Genomic DNA, 17,663 nt, shown 5'->3' on the forward strand with positions numbered 1-17,663 from the left:
TATTTATTAACTGGCCATTTAACGAACTTTTAGCAGAATTAATATTCAGTATACACTTAAGGCTGTGAACCCACATGCTGTTTTCAACAAAACTGTGTTTATTGGGAACATTTTCAAGTTGTTCCCTAGAGGGACAAGTCCTCAAAATTTTATATTATCAAAGTGGTGCAATTCCTAATTGCAAAATCTTTTATTAATATGCTCCTTCCCTCAAATGTCAGTTACCGTGTTCCAATTTCAATGTAATAATGAGATTACTCACCTATTAAGTTCTAATTTTATCAGCTTTAGATTTGCATAAGTTCTTGTTAAATGAGTAGGTAAAGACTCAGCAATGAATAAAGATTAAGGCTGCAATCCTATGCATACCTAGCTGGATGTGTAAGGAGCATTGCCAATGTTTGATGAATAAATTGAAATGGTTCTTTCTAATTGCAGTGACAGAAACAGTACAGAAATTAGAAATCATATGAAAGAGAGAGTGGGACTATGGCACTGAACCTATTGCTGCACTCTCAGAATTCATTCCACAGCCACCCATCTATAGGAGGCTGCATACCGTATTTTGCACCCCATAGGACGCTCCGGCCCAAAGGACGCACCTAGTTTTTTTGGGGGGAAATAAAGAATTTTTTTTTAATTTCCCCCCCAGGTGCGGGGCTGGAAGAACCAGGTCGGGGAACAGTGGGAAGGCACGCTCTGCCTCCCCGCTGTCCCCCGAGCTTGTGGGGCTGGCGATGGGGAGAAGTGCGCTGATCCCGGGACTGCAGGCAGCTCTGCGCCGCCATCTGGAGCGGGGCAGGACTTAGCGCCCCGCTCCCGATGGCGGCGCAGAACTGCCTGCCGTCCCCGGACGGCAGGCAGCTCTGCCCCGCCGTCTGGAGCAGGGCGGGACTTAGCGCCCCGCTCCCGATGGCGGCGCAGATCTGCCTGCAGTCCCAGGACGGCAGGCAGCTCTGCCCCGCCATCTGGAGCGGGGCGGGACTTAGCGCCCCGCTCCCGGTGGCCATGCAGAGCTGTGCTGAGCCGGGGACTGCAGGCAGCTCTGTGCAACCCTCGGAGCCGGTCTCCCGAGGGTTGCACAGAGCTTCCTGAAGCCTGGAGAGCGAGAGGGGTCGGTGCGCACCGACCCCTCTCGCTCTCCAGGCTTCAGCGAAAGCCTGCATTCGCCCCATAGGACGCACCCAGATTTCCCCTTCATTTTTGGAGGGGAAAAAGTGTGTCGTATGGGGCGAAAAATACGGTATATGTCTGCAGAGTCTGCCAAACACACATAGGCAGCTCCCATGATATGAGATCCTGACTGTGCAGGGTTCCAGATCAAATGGATCCATTCAGGGGGCTTCAGCATATCTTAGACATATTTTAATCGGAAAAGAATCATATAGATATTTATATTAATTTTCTTTTGTAGCCCTAGAAAGCATGGAAGGCTATTATTACAGGGACAATGTATCGGTAGAAGAATTTCAAGCCCAGATTAATGCAGCTTCATTGGAAAAAGTGAAACAGTATAACCAAAAACTCAGGTAAGGTAATTGCTTATCTATATGTGTCTTATCCAAGAACTCAAATAGGAGTCACACTCTTGAAACAAGTAAAGGGCAAGTGAAGTCCTATTTAGTGGCTCTCTAAGCACAAGCATCTTTTAGGATTGCAAACTATTATTAATATGCATTGGTATCAACCTGACCTACAAATTAGTTCAGGTAGGAATACCTAAATTTAAGTCAGTATGGCTCCCATGCCCTATTGCAACTCAGCCTAAGCATGTGCAACTGAATAAATGCATATTGCCACCCCTTGCTCTGCTTTGCAAATTTTAGACTGGAAATTCTTCATAGTAGGGAACTGTTCTCTAGTCTCTGGAAAGCACTATGCATACTGATGGCCCTGTATAAATAGCAGCAGCAACATCGTTATCTTAAATGCAACTAGTTTGACTAATTCATTTATTAAAAACAATTCTTAACATTCTGTAGCGTTTCTTGCAAGTGTTTGTACTCTCATATGCAGAAAGACGGCTTGGATGTAATGCTCCAACTTCATAAATAAACTGTAGTTTACAAAGGGAATGAGCACCAGGCCTACATGTACATTCCCCTCTTGTACTGAATCAGTTCATATCCTAATATCCTGGTTAAGAGACCATGCCTGTTGTCTGATGTACATTCTCTGGTTTGTTCTAAATTGTTTTGTTATATTTTAATATTGTATGATTATATGGTTGCAGCCACCACTAGGATCTTGTGGTGAAGGGCAGGTAAGAAATTGCTGAAATATTAAACCAGGGTTCCCCATTTGGGGCATAATAGGGAACACCTATTAGTTAGAATAGTTAGAACACCACCAGGATTTCCTTGCTGAAGCCAGTACAGGAAGATTGGAGAGGTGGGGCAAGGGAAGGGAGAAGCACACATACCTGATGTTCATTTCAAGCTTCATAAACATTATGATCCTCTATAATTTTAATATAAACTGATACACGTAGTTTGCCAAATGTTTTGAAGGAAAACAGGAGACAAGACTAAGTTAACTAGGCTGCAGATTTAAGCATCTACAAGATGGGACATTCTTCCAAACCCAACTGACCTAATTCCATTCCAATGCACACCATGCTGCTTCTGAAGAGACAATAAAAGCCAGTCTGCTGTGAAATTCCTCACTTCCCATTTGCTCCAGATTTCAACATATACATGGTAGCCTATAAGGAACACACTGTGTACTAGGTGAAAAACCAGGGTGCTGCAATCAGCAAAGGCATGGTAATAGTCAGGAAACTACTTACCTTGAGAATTTAGGAAGGTGCAGATATATCTTTTAGCATCTGCCCTAGTCTCATTTTAATGGCTCTATGTATTCTTGTCAAACTTTCAGCCAGCCTGTTGTGTTTTATAATTAGACTTTACTAGTTCTGTTTCCTTGGCATTTTTCGCAAGAAAAATGGTATGCTGATTTTCTGTTTTCAAGTTGGGGGAGAGGTTAATGGTGTAAATTTACCCTGACCTTATGTTTTGCTGATGGGAAGATGCTGCTCAAAAGGGAGAAAGTAATTAAGTCAGCAAAGATTTTTAAACACCTTTATTGCGGCATATATGAAAGCTCAGCAGTTATTAAGAGCTATGGGGAACTTAGTGATACATTAGCAAAAATTTAGGCATAGCATTATAAATATAGTATAATTACAGGAGCTTTTGATTAAATCAGTTAATCTCTTCATAATCTTGGGAAATTAGGTGAAAGGAAGAAATCAAATACAGTAGTAATGCATTACCATAAATCAATTATAAAACGAAATAAAATTTTATTTTTTTCATATCTCTTGCTCTTTACATCTGATTTTCTCTTTTCTCTTATGGAATCTAAGTGGGCCTGGCTCCAGCATGCGCCATATTGGCCCATCCTCTTTACCACGGCCAGGGCAGCCAGCAAGAACTTGCAGGGCAGTGCTAGTTGGAGCTAAAGGCTGCATGCCAATACTTTCCAGCCCTACCATCTTAATTGTGGCAGCCCTGTTTTCAGCTCCTCCAATACTCACCACAGGAGAGCCTGGCTATTACAAGGGCACTTGTGTGGGGACCGCAGCAGCAGAACTGATTGGAGCACTGGGTTGGATGCCCAAACTGCCTGGTGTCACTGCCTTACTTATGCACATACCAGGAGCAGCAGAATTAATGTGAGTGAGAACTTTAGGGACATCATATGCAGCTACATTATTGTAGGCTGGCAGCTGACCTGTCTGCAATCTACCCAGAGCCTCCAAACTTGGAATGTGCCTGAGTAACTACCATGTAATTTGGGTAGTATAGTCAGAGCTATATCTTATACAAGCTGTTTAAAAAATAGTGAAAAATGCTTCCCCGTGGCCAGTGTTCTCCATTCTTCTGTGGAAACAAATGTGGTCCTTCCCAAACATAAGATGCAATCCATTTGAAGAATATTTTGTGTGAACTCATTTACAGAAAACAAATCTTCTGCTAATAGCTCCCTATCCACATGTCTCTTTTGACAATTTGAATTCTCCAGTTGTGCACTAGAGCAAAATTGAAAAATGAATTGCTTTCAACCAGGAATAGTTAATTACTATTTCAAATTTATGAAAAATATGCCTTTCAGCTGAAAGCAAACCTGATTTGCTTAATAGGCATTTGCATTTATTCAAATAAATATTTTTAATGGAATTTTGCCCTCTTTTATTTCTTACAAGGAAGTCTTCCTTGTGTAAGAAAAATAAAGTTTAGAAGTCTAAAACAGCATTTCCCAATCATACTACAAAATAAATAATTATGGAGATCATCTGTCTCCCATGTATTTTTCTTATTGAAAATTTCTTCCTGTCTCTTATATTTTAATAGAATTTTAGAAGCAAAGGAAATGTTGATTGCAGCAACACAGGTGAAAAGGTTGGGCTATATCTACCAAAATCATCTGGTTGGCAAAGGGCTTCTGCCTGTACAATAGGACTTCTCCCTGTTCTGGGGATTTCCCAAACCCTTTTTATTATCTGAACAGTAGAGATACTGAGAAAGCTCACTTAGTAACTCCATCTTCTTTGTGAGGACAAATACGTATTTTATCCTCTATAAGTAAAGGTAAAGGTAAAGGTACCCCTGCCCGAACGGGCCAGTCTTGACAGACTCTGGGGTTTGTGCGCCCATCTCACATCTATTGGCCGGGGGCCAGCGCTGTCAGGGGACACTTCCGGGTCACGTGGCCAGCGTGACAACGCTGCTCTGGCGAGCCAGAGCCGCACACGGAACGCCGTTTACCTTCCCGCTGGTAAGCGGTACCTATTTATCTACTTGCACCCGGGGGTGCTTTCGAACTGCTAGGTTGGCAGGCGCTGGGACCGAGCAGCGGGAGCGCACCCCGCCGCGGGGATTCGAACCGCCGACCTTTCGATCGGCAAGCCCTAGGCGCTGAGGCTTTAGCCCACAGCGCCACCCGCGTCCCTTATCCTCTATAAGTACTTCCCCCCTTTTCTTCCCTTTTCAGAGTTAAGCAGGGGTACAGTATGACAACTACACCAATGATAATTCTAACAATAGCCAGCTTAAATTTGTGTTTTACAATTCAGAATACACAATAAACATGTTGCTTCCAAATAACATCACAAATTTAATATTTCATAATTCAAGAAGTCTACGATTCTGTGTAAACATATATGATCAATGGAGTACTATAGTGAAATATAAAAAAAGAGTTAGAGTTGCAAACAAAATTTTAGCAATGAGATTTTTATTCACAACAAAATTAGTAGTCATTAGACCTTCAATTTGCTTGCTGTGACCATGCAAATGAAGCTATATTACAAAATATAAAGCATGCAGAATACATAAGAAATGTTGGTAGAATTTAGAAAGTATATTATAATAAAAAAGAGGGATTATTTATATATTCAAGTATGTGAGCTTACATGCTCCATTTCAGAACGTGTGTGTGTGTGTGTGTGTTTAAACCATAACCATAGTTGGAATTCAACTGGATCTCGTATGTTCTTTTATTGCACTTCCTGACTTTTTATTTCCCTGACCTTGTTTTCTATGGTGCATGATTTAGATAAGTTTAGACCTAATTACCATTTGATCCTGGTTGCTGTATAGTTACCTGTATACATGATTTCAACAAACCAATCTCTTGTATTCAGATATAATGTGGAAACTATTATTTGTTCCAAACATCAAATGGCAGCTTTAAACCTTACCTTGTTATATGTAAGGCATGTTCCCATAACAACAATTCTCATTCAGACTGAAATGGGTCTTACTCCTATATAATTTCTACCTTTAAAAAAAAATTCTCCCACATTTTCAGAATCATAAAGCTAATATTTTCTGCACATTGAGTAAGTCAGGGGTCAGCAAACTTTTTCAGCAGGGGGCTGATCCACTGTCCCTCAGACCTTGGGGGGGGGGCTGGACTATATTTTTTTTAAAAAAGCTATGAACAAATTCCTATGCCCCACAAATAACCCAGAGATGCATTTTAAATAAAAGGACATATTCTACTCAAGTAAAACACGCTGATTCTGAACCATCCGCAGGCTGGGCCACATCCAGTCCCTGGCCCTTAGTTTGCTTATCCATGGAGTAAGTATTATGATTTCACACTTGTCACTCCAGGCAGATTAGAAAATACTGCCTTGCTTTGGGCAATACTCCAAGTTTTCCATTAGCTTTCCTTGTAACATTTGATTAAGGTCCTAAACAGGCATTTAGTAATTAAGTGAAGTACTTTGGAAATTTGTATGCTGTCCTCAGCTCACCATGTTCTCAGAAATACAGAAGATCATATTGTACAAAGCTATACAAGTGTAGGACTTTCAAATTTTCTACAAGTGTCAGCTACTTTAGGTGCCAGATGAAAACATTCCTCTTCAACTAGGCCTTGGGCTGATTAACATTTTAAATGTGTTTGTAGGAGGGCGGGTTATGGGTTTGTTTTGTTTTGTTTTTGTTATGCATTTCACTTTTATTTTGTATTTTCATGGTTTGAACCACCCTGGAGATCTTTGGATGAAGGGTGGTATACAAATTTAATAAATAATAATAATACTTAGTAGTATTAATTATTTCATGTTCACATAAGTTACACTCTGAAAACCTATCTCGTGTGAGGGCTGAACTGTCCTATATTTGTATTACACAGGAAATAGATAAATGTTTCTGCTTTGCTGGGAAAATGGCTGCCAAATACATTGCATGCTCAGCCCAGGAAGAGATGGGAACAACGCATTCTTTAAAAATACCAAAAGAGTGTAAAAATAAAATAAAAAATGACAAACACGAGTGGTGTCCAATGGAACACCACCAGTGGCATCTTGTGGGCTGTGCTGCCACTAATATACTCAATATATGGAAATAACTAAAGAACTTGTGACACAGGGGAAAGAACATAATCACAGCCCTGGCATCACTGCACAGAGAACTTGCAATATGACACCACAATATCCTCCCACCCCAACTCAACCAGCTAGTGAAGCATGCTAGCAATTACTGTGCTAGAGCTAGTCCCCAGGCACCCATACAGGCAGGGTTCAAATCCCTTTATTCTCCTCATAAGCACAACAAACACAAATGGAAGGAAGGAGATAGCACACATCTGCATAGCTCCCTGGGTGCTATGCTTGATGTTGACTGATTCCTTCATGGTTATTTTGTAGACCATAAAATCAAGACCTATCAAATAAAAAAAGTGCTCTTCATTTGTTCAGCTGAAAGTAAAGTATTTGAACTTAGGTCCTGAACTACCCATAGCCATTTATGATCTACTTTTCCAGACTCTTACTAATTGCAGTAGATTGTATGCAAGCTGCTGTAAACATGACCCTGTGAAGGTCATATATTCTAAAGAATTGCTTTTGTAATGCAAACTAAGATTTTCTCATTCTACAACTTTTAACTAAGTCTGTTTCCAAGGGTTAGCATATTTTATATTAATGAAAGCTTTGGCTTACACCATATGGTGGGGTACATTTAATTTTCACGACAGCTTGCCTCAAAATTATTAATATTTTTCACAATAAGTTTCAAGGGAGGGTAGCATTAAATTAACATTTGCCCATCACTAATTTGCATGGTGCTTCTTTGTGTTGTGAATGCTTTAAAAATGCCACAAAGAGGCTAAAGGTCTTCGCTTTAAAAGTACATTATAAAAGCTCTTGAACAATTAACCCATTGTAGATGTTTATTTTTTCCAGGGCATTTTACTTGGACAAGTCAAATGTTCCACCTAATTCAACATCAAAAGCTGCTTATATAGATAAGGTAAACGAAATAAGAATGTGTTAATTAAACTGTTTCATCATCCGAATTAGGTATTCCTTAAGAGCAATAGTGCAATGCATATTGTCCACAAGGAAAACATTGTATTTCTTGAGACATACTAAGATTAAAAACTGGATTAATCATGTGAAGGAGGGGAACCTACTCCTTAGGGTCCTTATCAGGGAAGTTTCTTGTGTTTCAGAGATTTAGGTTACTCACATTGCAGAGCTCACTCAACTATACCATACCTTCCAGTGCTGCTGCTGCCATATTTGTTTTCTCTGTAGAGAAACATGTGCCCATGTTTATACATAGAATGGCTGACTTAAGAACCTAAGAAAAGCCTGCTGGTTCAGGCCAATGGCCCATTTAGTCCATTATCCAGTTCTCACAGTGGCCTACCAGATACCTACAGGAAGCCTGCAAGCAACATCCCCTCCTGCAATTTCCAGCAACTGGTATTCAAAAGTACACAGCTTCCAGTCATGGAGGCAGAGTGTAAACTTACTTATGTAAGCTAATAAGATGACTGTTATGTACTGAAGTTCTCACCCTGGGCTAGCAGGGGGATACTGTAGATAGTTATGCAAATAAGGGATCGAAAATGACATTCAGTGATTGGATAGTTTTAGAAAATTGTTACAGTTACATTGTACTGGAGCTCTATATAAGCAGGCTGACTGAAGCCTTCAGTTCAGTTCTGTTCTGGCCTGTGAATAAACAAGAGCTGTTTGAAGAATCGCTGTGTCGTCTGATATGTTCACCCACAACTTAACAACGACACCTTTATAAGTGGCTATTTTGGGCAGGTGCATATGTATGAACCTTAAAGCATAAAACAGGAGGCACAAGCATCAGAAATGGAATAGAAAGGGCAGAAGTAGTGGGGTAGAAGAGCTGAAAATAATGGTAACATATTTCACGTCTGGCAACCAACACACACCTTTGTTTTCAGATAGTACATGGTAGATAAGTCTAAAAAGCCTGGGACACAAAGGCTCTAGGAGGCTTAGTTTGGCCAGAATTGAATATACACCTCCAGAGTTAATGCTAAATACATTACTTCTGGTAAATGAGCCATCACAGTTGTTGGAGGACCGTACCGTGAAAATTTGTGTCCCAGGCTTTCGTCTACCATGTACTATCTGAAACCAAAGGGGTGCATTGATTGTCAGATGTGAATCTTTTTTCCAGCTCTCCTACTCCACTAAAGAATCTGTTAGCAGCAGAAATCAGTAGAGCTCTCAGGAGCTACAACCCTTGAGAATGTGAATATAAGAAAGAGTTTTCGGGGGAGGGGATCTCTATTGTAAGTATGACAATTCATTAGTTCCATTTCCTTTCTTTGTCTCACTAGAAAGTGTAATCTGTCTGTTTAAAAAGTTTCCACTCTTAATTTCCTTTAATTGCCTAATTAAAGAACAAAAGCTGTGATCTTTTGTTACATAATTGCTAAAAGGGCCAGCTACAACTTTGCCTGTCTTTGTCCTAGTACAGTGGTACCTCGGTTTTTGAGTGTCTCGGAAGCTGAAAGTTTCGGTTTTCGAATACCCCAAACCCGGAAGTAATTGCTTCAGTTTTCGAACGCGCCTTGGAAGTCAAATGGCTTCTGCTGCATGTTTTTCAATTTTCACAATTGAAATTGAAATTCTCCCTTTGTGCCTCGGTTCGGTTGTCGAACATTCTGGAAGTCGAACGGTCTTCTGGAACGGATTACGTTCAACAACCAAGGTACCACTGTAATGGGACCTAAAGTTACTTATCTTCTACATGAAGGACAAATAGGCTGTCTTCAGGATGCCATAGTACCTATGCTCTGTGAATTTATTCTCATGTCATTAAGAGAAATTACAGTTTGGTTTTTGATGAACTTAGAATTCATTACTTTCTTCTTGAGGCAGTGAGTATATGTTCATGACAGCAGCATTGTCACTTACTTGCAGCTGATGCGGCCCATCAATTCTCTGGATGAACTTTACCGACTGATGGTGTCATTCATAAGATCTAAGCGCACAGCATCCTGTGCTTACACAGCATGCAGTGCCTCAGGAGTTGGACTGCTGTCAGTCTCTTCAGAACTCTGTAGCAGACTTGGAGCTTGCCATATCATCATGTGCAATAGTGGAGTTCACCGGTATGGTAATTTATCACTTTTCTTGATTGCTGCTATTGTCACCAACTTCCAATAATAATGATTTATTAAAACAATTTTTATTCAGAACTGAACATGTGTGTACAGCTCTTGTAACTGACTGTGAGGTAGCATAGCATAAGAATATGTAACACTATTTTTTACATTATGTAAAACATGTATTAAAAATGTTGCTGTCCCAAATGTGGTTGAGAGCTATCTCCTTGTGAACTCCTCTACTCTGGTGTTGCTCTTGAATAGATAATAACATAGTCTAGATTGTCTTGGGTGCCACACTGCAAGCTGGGTTTTGCTTGAGTAAGAGAGAGATTACGTAAGAAAAATTAAATGGATGCTGCTTCTAGGTATACCACAATGCTTCCTGGATGTGTGCCTCCTACTGGTCTGAGAGGAATATAAGCCATTTTGTGGACTGGCATGTGAGGACAGCTCAGAAGTGAGAACCCAACTGGCAATTTTAAGCAGTGCTTTTTTTCTAAAAAAAAGAAAATGTTTAGGGGTACTCTCATTTTGACTCAAGAAAATCACCATTTTATATTTCAAATTGGGGGGGGGGACGGTAAATGGACAAAAGTACAAAGATTCACAAAATATTTAGGGGTATGCGTACCCCCAGAAGAAAAGCACTGGTTTTAAGAATCTAAACTTGGTCTGCTTTCTCTGCCTTTTGTATTAAATCTTGAATGGTTTTGACTCTTCTCATGAATAAAGAACTAATTTATTTAAAGGTCACCAATTAGCAAAACCCAACCAAGAGAACAGAATGAGTAAGTAGCAGATGGCAGGGCGTTTTTTCAAAATATGTGGAAATAAAACCAAACGTTAAAATAAAAGGCCTTATTTTTAGTGTAATGCAAGTGTTCTCAAAGCAGTAAGAAATTTATAATCTTTTGAAATCTACATGACCTGCTGAGGTTAAGAACTTTAAAGCCCTCTTCAGATGTTCGGTCTGAATGTACAAAAGGGCAAGTGGAAACATGCACACAGTGACCCTCACCTCTTTGATGCGCACTGCGGACACTTCCCAGCCAATGCGTGATTGGTGTTAACCTCAAGCAGGTTGCTTTACTTGTGCATAGGGTTTCCAACATGGAGACAGTCACAGGACCCAGGTCAGTCAGGATCAAATGTTGAATGGACTTAACAATCCTATCCTTTCTATAAGAGAGAGAATAAATGTAGTTTAAAAGGATTATGTGTATGTATACTAACAATGTGAGTTCACAGAAAACGACCATTGGCAACAAATTATGTCATCAGCTTTTCATTTTAGTTAAATACAAAGTCCTAGCTATCTTTCAGCTTGGTATGGAGAGTGGATGGAGTCTGGCTCCTTTGTCTGTTATTTCTTCCACAAATTGAACTGTACTTAACAGCACCAAGCTAAAAATGCTTGAAAGATTTATTTGCATTCCAGTATCGAAGCTAATATTTGAGCTTCTGAAAAGTTAGCAATTACTTTTGCTTTGATTTTTATTACAGTGCATTTTCCAATTTTACATTAAAGCAACAAATCCTGTATCTCTCCAGACAGACATTTATAGCAATCAAGTGTATCATCTGAATAGGATCACACCAGAAAGAAAATAAATGTACTTATTAACCTTCACAGTGCTATATGAAACATATTTACTATAATGTATACAAATTAATCATTTATGTAAATTCACAATCATTTATGTAAATTAGCATAATCCTAAATAGGGAGAATCTTCTGTTTTCGGATTTTGAGGCCACAACTACAATCCTAGATGCCCTGGTTGGTTGGTTTCTAGCTGCCTTGCAAGCACAAAATGCCACCCCACCCTGTAGCAGATCACAACAATTTACAATAGAATTCAGCTCAGTTTAACTTACCACTAGGTAAATATTCATCAGATTGAAGTATATGTGTTGCTCAGTGGATAGAGCAGTAGGCTTGGATCATCTAAGTGCAAATTTGCCTTCTCAAATGAAAATCCAAATTTTGTTCTATAAACTTGAGTTTTACCTGTTTGAGAAAAAAATGCTCTTTAAATTCAATAGGAAGTTTCACACAGACTTTTGATTTTCATGTGGTGCACAGTTTCAACATGTTCGCATCATAAAACTGCAAGAAAAACACTAATTTGAATAGTAGAGTGCTTGGTATCTGGTGGGCGGGGCTTGTGTTTTGCTCCAGAATAAGCCCCTCCCTTGTGTGTGTTCTAGATGGTAAGAAGAATTCTGTAGAACTAGAAAGAAAGGCTACTCACTACTTTGACTTTTTTGGACTTAATGAATACAGCAGCTTTGGATTTTTGTTCTAATGGACCAACATGATTACACATTTTTGTACAGAGAACTAGAATGCAATAAAACTTGATCTCTCCTGCATTTATCTGATTTTGTATTGCAGGTGCACTCTGAGTGTCACTCTGGAACAGGCTATAATTCTTGCTCGGAGTCATGGCCTACCTCCTCGCTATATCCTGCAAGCTACAGATGTGATGCGCAAACAAGTAAACTTCTTTATTGCTTGATACATTACATTTTTGCTACCCAATGCTCAGTTTCCCCCCCAGTTGGATTATTGGCCTTGGAAAGCAATTCTATCCATTTGAAAGTACATTAATGTTTAACACATATGCAGGTTGAACAGGACTGGGCCTGGGAACCCAGGATTTCTCAGCCAAGGCAGGTGCTTAGAGCCATGGCCATCAATCCAAAGGGGCCCACTGCTGCCCCATCACCTCGGCAAAGAAGTGGTGCTGATTTCAAGCAAGATTATGCCCATCTGGGGCGAGATCTCATTCAAAATTGGCACAATTGTGCCCCAAATCGGCACTGATGGCCACTACTCCTCCAGCGTGTCATGGCTTCATTACAAGAAACAAAACAAAACACCACTTCAGAGAAAAAACTGCAAGGTGTGAGGTACAAAATGAAAGTAAGAATTCCCAGCTTGCTGAGTGCATGAATTTATCTCTCTTGGCTCAGCATGACCTTGAGATAGTCAAAACATAAAACATAACATTTACAGCACAACAATGGATGCGTCTGTTTTGATCTTAATTGCCATCTATACCTTGTAGTTTTCCCAATAACTCTGGTATATGTTTTTTGAGATTGTTACATTTTTTGAGGAAATAAAGCATTATGGATAGCACAGGTGCTGACCATTCTTTGAACCTCTCCAGGCTTTTGAATGTTTGGTCGGAATTCTCCCTTTAGAAACTGAAGGTGCAGTGGGAACAGTCTTTTTTATTCGATTATATTTTTTGAAGCCACAAACAACTCTTCAGTTACTTACTGCTGCTTCGGGGCATCTTCTATTTCCCAATCAGCAAGGAAAAACGATTGTTTAGGTATCCAATATTTGAACATTTTGTTTATATGAATAACCGTGTAAATGTCCTGGTGGAGAGCCCCCCCCCCCCATTTTTAAGGAATAACTCTATTAGAAGCACAATCATTTTTCTGTCTTACAGGGAGCAAGAGTACAGAACACTGCCAAGAATTTAGGAGTTAGGGACCGAACACCACCATCTGCTCCAAGGTAACGAAACATGCAATCAATGGCCTGTGACCAAGACTATCATTTCTCCAATTTCTGTCAAATACTTTACCCAGACTCAGACCACAATTTTATTGATATTGAAGTACAGGGTGTTTTTTTGTTTGTTTCTTAGGGACATCCATACTTTTGGAGCTTATGCAGTTAGGTACCAAATGCCAGTTCTGGTGGAGTTGAGCACTTAGAATCATAGAATCATAGAGTTGGAAGAGACCACAAGGGCCATCGAGTCCAACCCCCTGCCAAGCAGGAAGGTTGATTATTACAAAGCCATTGTAATATAGTTTTAGCCAGTTTAGGAAAATATCCTGATTGGGCTGAACTAGGAGCTGGGTGAAATTCCCTTTATCCCTGGAGATGTATTTAAGAGCCTATTATCTTGGGGGTTGTTTATTTTTCTCTGGAAACATTTAAATGTGACTGCCAAGTGAATGGTCAGTTCTCTCCCTTTAGTTATAAATGTTTTGGTTCATACCAGCTTCCCTGCTAGAGGTAGAGCTGGAATGTGCATAATTAGTTTTACACTGAACATTATTAACATATACTGTATATATGTCTTGCCCCGGCTGTGGTAATGCATGAGATTCCATACTTTGGCGGTCTTCCCCTTGCAATTGACTGGACATGGATCTTTCTAATGAACTATTTTGAAAGCTCGGGTGCAACTTGCCTATATTGGGGCATATTTTCATGAGCTAAACAGATATTTTATTTTATTCCGGATACTCATTTGAACTAGAGTTGCCACCTTTGGTCAGGCAAAATACTGGGCAGGTTGGGGGCCTGAAAATTCCGTCCAGCCCGGCTCTCCAGTAGTTAGTAGAAAGTTTAAATGTTTTAGACAGTTTCACAAAACTCAGGCACTTTTATAATTGTTCTTTCTTTTTGGCAGGCTATACAAACTGTGTCAACCACCACCTCCTGTTGGAGAAGAGTAAAGACTCCTATTGGAGGAATGATCAAATTTCCAGGTTCCATGACACTAGTATTCCCTAGAATGTGTCTTGATGAACAACAGCGCGTAGCTCCAGATACAGCAGTGCTTTATCTTAAATATGGCTTAGCTATTGAGGAACAACTATTTCTGGAAAAAGCAGATACCTAGATCTGATCTGCTTGCTTGGTGAAGTAATATTTAGGACATTTACACTGGAATAAGTTTGCATTTTAGGTGGTTGCTTCAACAGTGCCAATCACCCACTTAAGCACTGGTAACTGTATGAACACAAAAGTATAACACAGAATGGAAAAACCACTATTAAAAGACCCTTTCAAAAAGTTTTGATTCAGAGGAAGATAAAATAATACTAGTTTCAAGTTGTTGCGCTATACTTTTGCAGTTTCTTGCACAGATAATTGCATCCACCTCCAGTATTCTAATACTGTAAGTTGGAGCTATACTTGAAATTACCATTTTGCTGAGGATACGGTTACATACTAAAAGCAGACTCGAAAGCTAATAGGAATAGAAAAAATACAAGTGAATTTGTGTTCCTGCTTTTTCTAAACCTACAAAGTGGGACACGAAGATCATACCTTATAATGGGTTTTATCTGAAGCACAAAGACTGACTGCACTGGGGCAAGATTTCTGGAGTTCCACTTTACAGTTACAGGAGAAACATGCCTCCTATACACTTCTGGCCTGCATTTTCTATGTAATAATTGAAATAGATTTGAGAAAAGGGATGGTGATGGTAGTAGATGATTGCAAATGGATTATGTGAAAAGCAGTATTCCTAATACATGGGTGTTAGATACAGGAATGTTGTGTTTACTTTCCATGACTTGAAAATAAGTGATATTCAGCATGAGATGCTCAATTTATTTCACATTGAGATCAGATGCTAGAAGCGACAGGTGGATTCTGAAGAGTCCCATGATTCCGTTAATTAGACTCGTTAATAATTATTCAGGAACCACTGACAAGAGTGTTTCCTGTGATAGTGAACTCCATGGCATAAGGGATTTTTGAAAATGCTGAATCTGAGAACATGCGGTCGTTTATATTTTTGTACTTCTGGGTAAAAGATAAGAGTGTGAATTACCTTTACATAAAAAAGTTCTATCAACTATTAGATAATTAGAGGTCTCTAATCTTTCTTTAATCTACCTGGCAAATTATGTAGTATCAGTATCCTAAAAGAAAAGCAAACATTTTGAAAACTAAAGTTTACTGACAGCATACTTAAATTTATGTCAGAAATTTATGTCAGAAATGACATCAAATTTATGTTGCAATCAACCATGGGACAGAGTGACAGTGAAGATATAGCAAAATATACAAACTTCACAATAAAATATTTAAATATCATCTAGAAATGCAGAGGATTAACAGCTTGCCTGATTATAAAATTAACGTTAAAAAATATCCCACCCCAACGCAAAATTGATCTGGCTGACCACTATCAGGGAGAGGCTAGACTATATGTCTACTCAGAAGTACCCCAGGAATTTAGTCACTGAAGCAGCAGCCATAATATGGTAGTATGATGTATATAGTAAGCAACTAATTGTTTACTTCAAGGATATGTAACATGCAGAATTCCTGAACTGTTATTATCCCTTCTAAAATACTGAACTTTATGTTTAAATGTATCTAGGGTATATATTTGGAGCATTCAGGTTCTAAAATGTAAGAATAATTTCAAATTGTCCACTGCAAAATCATATTATTCATCACTTATCTGACTGGGCTATAAATTTCATTTCATTTTAGGAATCTTGGATTAGAACCGAAATCCTGCCTTTTGGACAGGATGATTGCTACTACAGTTCAAAAGCACAATTTAGTATATTCTACTAGTGCCTGGAACATATTTCTACTGAACTCATATTGGTGACTCATCATATCATTACTATCATATATTCCTACCAACTTTTAAAGATTATAGCAGCACTATTAGTCTGTAGCATCATGTATATAGTGTAAGAAATCCAGTAAACTTATGTGTCCTTTACGGGGAGGGGGGGGGAGTTAGTTGTTTTCAATTTTTCGCTCATTCTTGCAGTACTGTACTAGATTTTGCAAAGGGAGAATATATTTTTTTAATTACTCAGTAAGAAATCTAGAACATTGCTGCTTTTTTAAAAAAAGTATACATATGTAAAGAAAACTACAAAGTATTATCACTAGTTTCTTTTAAATCTCCCATACTTGTAGCCATATATTTCAAGTTTTCTGATTGTAACATTGGTAAATAAAAATGAAATCTCATCTTAGTATGGATTTGAATCAAATTATTTTTCTATGTATATCTTTGTGTCCATCATATCATCATCACTTACAGTGTAATACATTCCAGGTGATATCCAATGTTATTCATACTTGGAGAAAGTCCATTGATTTCAATGGGCTTACTCTGAGTATGACCAATACAGCATATCATTCTCTTTTTTTATTAGATATCTGAATATTTTAAGTCTATATAAAAACGGAATAGCATCAAACAATAATAAACTTGTCATATGTATAACCTGAGGTATTCTTTTTATTATTACTTATTTATATAGCACCAATGCATATAACACTTGGTTTACTTTTGCTTTTCACACCTTTTCGCACATTTGAAGACAACTTGCAGTTGGGAAGGGCAATATTTGGTGGACAACTTGCACAGGGCTCTAAGCTGCATCAGGGGCACGATCAAAACAGGGGCCCAGTGCAGCTACTTTTCCTTCAAAATAAAATTTGCTGATTTGTACATGCTTGTTTTTTTTAAAAAAACTGTGCAATATCCCCTGAAGTATGGGGAGTCCATTGCAATTCCATATATTGCTTAGATTAGAAGATAAATGACCAGGCAGCATTAAAAGCTTGCAGCTGGAAGGATCTCCTACCCCAGCATTCTGGTATCAAATCTGTATGACATTTAATTAGGTTTGAAAGAAAAGTGCTCATAGAATCCTAATCACTTGTTCATATTATTGCTATCTGCCTTATGTGTAATTGAAAGCTCATAGGATGTCATTATGCCAACCCAAAATTATGAAATCTTGTCCATCACTGTGATAAAGTGACATGTTTTATTAAACAATCACAGATATTTAGAAATATATATATGATATAAGAGAATATATTTTCTTTAGAACAGTATCTTTGCAGATCAATGAACATTTTAAAGAAGAGAATTATTAGCACTTAAGGCTACAGTTAGAACTGGAGGCGGTGAGAGATTTTACCTTCTTGGGCTCCATGATCACTGCAGATG

The 17,663-nt window shown here is 38.9% G+C and overlaps 2 protein-coding genes across 8 annotated transcripts in view; one reads left to right on the plus strand and one right to left on the minus strand.

Annotated features, from left to right (window-relative positions):
* Positions 1 to 16,674, plus strand: part of PREX2 (phosphatidylinositol-3,4,5-trisphosphate dependent Rac exchange factor 2) — a 117,877-nt gene extending 101,203 nt beyond the window's left edge. For all 4 annotated transcript variants that reach the window (XM_082233728.1, XM_082233729.1, XM_082233726.1 and 1 more), the window contains 6 exons: positions 1,415 to 1,529; positions 7,700 to 7,766; positions 9,710 to 9,900; positions 12,296 to 12,398; positions 13,368 to 13,435; positions 14,346 to 16,674. In XM_082233728.1, the coding sequence (XP_082089854.1) occupies positions 1,415 to 1,529; positions 7,700 to 7,766; positions 9,710 to 9,900; positions 12,296 to 12,398; positions 13,368 to 13,435; positions 14,346 to 14,391 (590 nt within the window). In that variant the 3' untranslated portion in view covers positions 14,392 to 16,674. The remainder of the gene's footprint in view (positions 1 to 1,414; positions 1,530 to 7,699; positions 7,767 to 9,709; positions 9,901 to 12,295; positions 12,399 to 13,367; positions 13,436 to 14,345) is intronic.
* The window catches only part of LOC309538455 (uncharacterized protein), an 83,955-nt gene that overhangs the window by 53,863 nt on the left and 12,429 nt on the right, over positions 1 to 17,663 (minus strand). For 3 of the 4 annotated variants that reach the window (XR_014222186.1, XR_014222187.1, XR_014222188.1), the window contains exon 2: positions 10,916 to 11,076. Coding sequence is in view for 1 of the 4 variants with exons in the window: in XM_082234069.1 (XP_082090195.1) it covers positions 6,973 to 7,178; positions 8,015 to 8,047; positions 10,916 to 11,076 (400 nt within the window). In the remaining 3 variants the exon portion in view is untranslated. Of the gene's footprint in view, positions 1 to 5,354; positions 7,179 to 8,014; positions 8,048 to 10,915; positions 11,077 to 17,663 lie in introns of those variants that run through there. The other variant, XM_082234069.1, reaches the window with a different exon arrangement.

This window comes from Podarcis vaucheri, assembly GCF_965113315.1.
Source record: "Podarcis vaucheri genome assembly, chromosome: 8".
Classification (NCBI taxonomy): Eukaryota; Metazoa; Chordata; class Lepidosauria; order Squamata; family Lacertidae; genus Podarcis; species Podarcis vaucheri.